Raw genomic sequence first — 3,070 nt, 5'->3', positions numbered from 1 at the left:
ACTATTCAGGAGACAGGTTATCTAAAATAATTAAAAATGAGGGTTACAGTTCCTCGAAAATGACAAGTGGTACATCTTACTTTCTAATTTTGCTATTATTTTATATGATCTGAGCCTTTCAAATGTTCCCAGTGGTTCAGCAGTAAGTCTGCATATTTACGACACTAAAATTCAGATTCCAATACCTCTGGTGGGCAGAATACAGATAACCCATTTTGTAGCTTTTTTGTTTAACAACAACAAAACCAAAAACTTTTAAGACAGGTGTGTTAATGCTCGATTAGTCAATAATAATTCCAATTAAGTTTTAACTGTATTAGGGAACGAGAAGGAATATCATCCTTTTCAAGCACACTTGTAGAAAGATTTTCTTTGGCTAACTTAAAGCATCGAATGACCATAACTTAAGGAGACATATTGAACCAGCATTCACTACTGATGGGTATTTATACTGGAAAAAAAGATCGTGAATTATTTTCAAGTCATCAGACGAGCGAATTTCACAGAGAGGCGTGTATAAGAACGCAGAAAAGGAAAACTGCCAACATGGCTGCACAGTTAAATACTCAAATGTTGGGACTCTAAGATGATCATAGGAATAATCTGCCCAAGCAGTTATCCAGTCTGAAATGGCTTCTACATCAAGTTGTGACCGTCAGGGGGGCATACCAACGTAGAAGTTAATCTGAGGCAGCTACTTAACCTCAGATTGGAGGGCTTTTCTAAACTGAAAAACTGGGCTACTAATGGAGATTACACATCACCCAACATTGTAAACGAGTATATCACACTAGTGGTTCATGACATTTTGCAGAGCATACTGTGTAACATCAAGAACGTTAAACACTTTGCCATCCTTGCAAATGAAACGCAAGACATTGACAACAAAGAATAGCTGGAAATACGCATATGCTGGGTGGATCAAAACTTCATCATTTTTGAAATGATTATTTTAATGGCATACGTTGACAACACTGACACTACCTTATTGACCATAGCAGTTAGACATACCAACCCATTGCTTCTTGCCACTGCCTCAGTGTCGTGGTCAAGCCTACTATGATGTAGCCAGCAAGCATTATGACTCGTTTACATGGAGTAGCGAGACAGTTGTGAATTAAAAATGCCAATGCCATCCAGGTCCATTGTTTTTCAAATTGTTTGAACTTGTGTCTTTACAATGCATCCGCAACTTATGTGAATTTGAGAGACTCAATTTGGTCATGGAAATGGATCAACTAATTTACAAGTCACAGAAGCGCCAACAAATCTTCACTGACATGACGCGGGAGCTCTCATCCGATGCCCTCAGACTACGACCCCCTCTACCTAACAAGATGGAATGTACGCACACGCGCTCTCCTGTCTGTATTTGACAACTACGAAATTAATTAACACAACTTATTACAATGACTATGGAAGGCGTGCTGGAGGTGTCACGGTGTACGTGGGAATATTCGATACATTTTTGGTATGAAATTGTGTTACTTGATCTCTGGCGCTACTATGCAAATGTCATGTGTACGATAAAGCGAAGCTATGACTGTGAAGGTTTGTTTGTTTGTTTTTGAATTTCGCGCAAAGCTACACGAGGGCTATCTGCGCTAGCCATCCCTAATTTAGCAGTGTAAGACTAGAGGGAAGGCAGCTAGTCATCACCACCCACCGCCAACACTTGAGCTACTCTTTTACCAACGAATAGTGGGATTGACCGTCACATTATAACGCCCCCACGGCTGAAAGGGCGAGCATGTTTGGTGTGACAGGGATTCGAACCCGCGACCCTCAGATTGCGAGTCGAGTGCCTTAACCACCTGGCCATGCCGGGCCTAATTGTAAAGGAAGGGATCAAGAACGCAGAGTTTGTAAAGCAGTTCTTGCTGAGAAAATGTTGTGATGTCAGTTTCAAGCATTTCTTTGAAACAGTCAAATAATATATAATTAATTGTAATATTACGCAGAAAATGAAAAGAAAATGGACCGATTTATAAATGTACCTATAAAGATAGAAAAACAAACAATTTCAAAAATATGTTCAGTTTTTGCATATATAATAACCATATTCATTTTGATAAACATATCTATAAACAAATAGTAGGTATACCAATGGGTGCTAATTATTCAAGCAGTGTTGTTAGTTTATATCTTTACTATTATTAAAATAAATTTATAAATACTTTGTAAAATCCAGAATTATTTTCTCTAACTTATAGATATTATAGATTGATGATTTAATTAACATCAATAATCCATTAATTGTTTGTTTGTTTTTAATTATGCACAAAGCTACACAAGGGCTATCTGTGCTCTGCCCACTACGGGTATCGAAACCGGATTCAAAAAACAAAACAAACAAACAAACCTGTGTTGAGCCGAACAATGTTCGAGTATTAACAATAATTTCCTGCTGGGTGAGCGATAAGCCTCCGGAGTTACAACGCTAAGATCCAGGGTTCAATTCCCCGCGCAAATGTAGCTTTGTTTTAAAATACCAAACAACTAATGACTAAAACATATGTATATAATCGTGCTTGAAACACGTCACAACATGCATGTCTTATTTTACTAGACATATTGCTACTCTTTCTGCCTTTACAGCAAGAAAACTTGGATGATATACAAGTTTTCGATACTTACCTTAACTAATACGGGATGGTCAATTTATTAGTCGGTTCTACCGCATAATTGCTACCTTTCAAGGTTAGCCAAGCATAAACAAGGTCAGCATCATTATTGTAAACCGGTTCTGCTATTGGCTGGAACTGAGGGATGGCTCTTTTTCCGCTATAGAAAAAAAAATAAAAGATTAGTAAAATATATTCCAAAAAAGTGGTTATATTATATATATATCTTGTAATACGTCGCATGAGAACACGTTTATTTGATTAAATTAAGTGGATTCATTATCAATAATTAGATTTAACCCCCCCCCCCCCGTCACACTAAACATGCTCGCCCTTTCAGCCGTGGAGGCGTTATAATGTGACGGTCAATCCCACAATTCGTTGGTAAAAGAGTAGCACCAAGAGTTGGCGGTGGGTGGTGATGACTAGCTGCCTTCCCTCTAGTC

The 3,070-nt window shown here is 38.1% G+C and overlaps 1 protein-coding gene across 2 annotated transcripts in view; it reads right to left on the bottom strand.

Moving 5' to 3' along the window:
* Positions 1–3,070, bottom strand: part of LOC111087394 — a 40,894-nt gene that overhangs the window by 3,857 nt on the left and 33,967 nt on the right. For both annotated transcript variants that reach the window (XM_022393882.1, XM_022393883.1), the window contains exon 3: positions 2,638–2,784. In XM_022393882.1, the coding sequence (XP_022249590.1) occupies positions 2,643–2,784 (142 nt within the window). In that variant the 3' untranslated portion in view covers positions 2,638–2,642. The remainder of the gene's footprint in view (positions 1–2,637; positions 2,785–3,070) is intronic.

The sequence above is a fragment of the Limulus polyphemus genome, unplaced genomic scaffold (genome assembly GCF_000517525.1).
Source record: "Limulus polyphemus unplaced genomic scaffold, Limulus_polyphemus-2.1.2 Scaffold2095, whole genome shotgun sequence".
NCBI lineage: Eukaryota > Metazoa > Arthropoda > Merostomata > Xiphosura > Limulidae > Limulus > Limulus polyphemus.
This window is presented reverse-complemented; position numbering and strand designations above follow the sequence as displayed.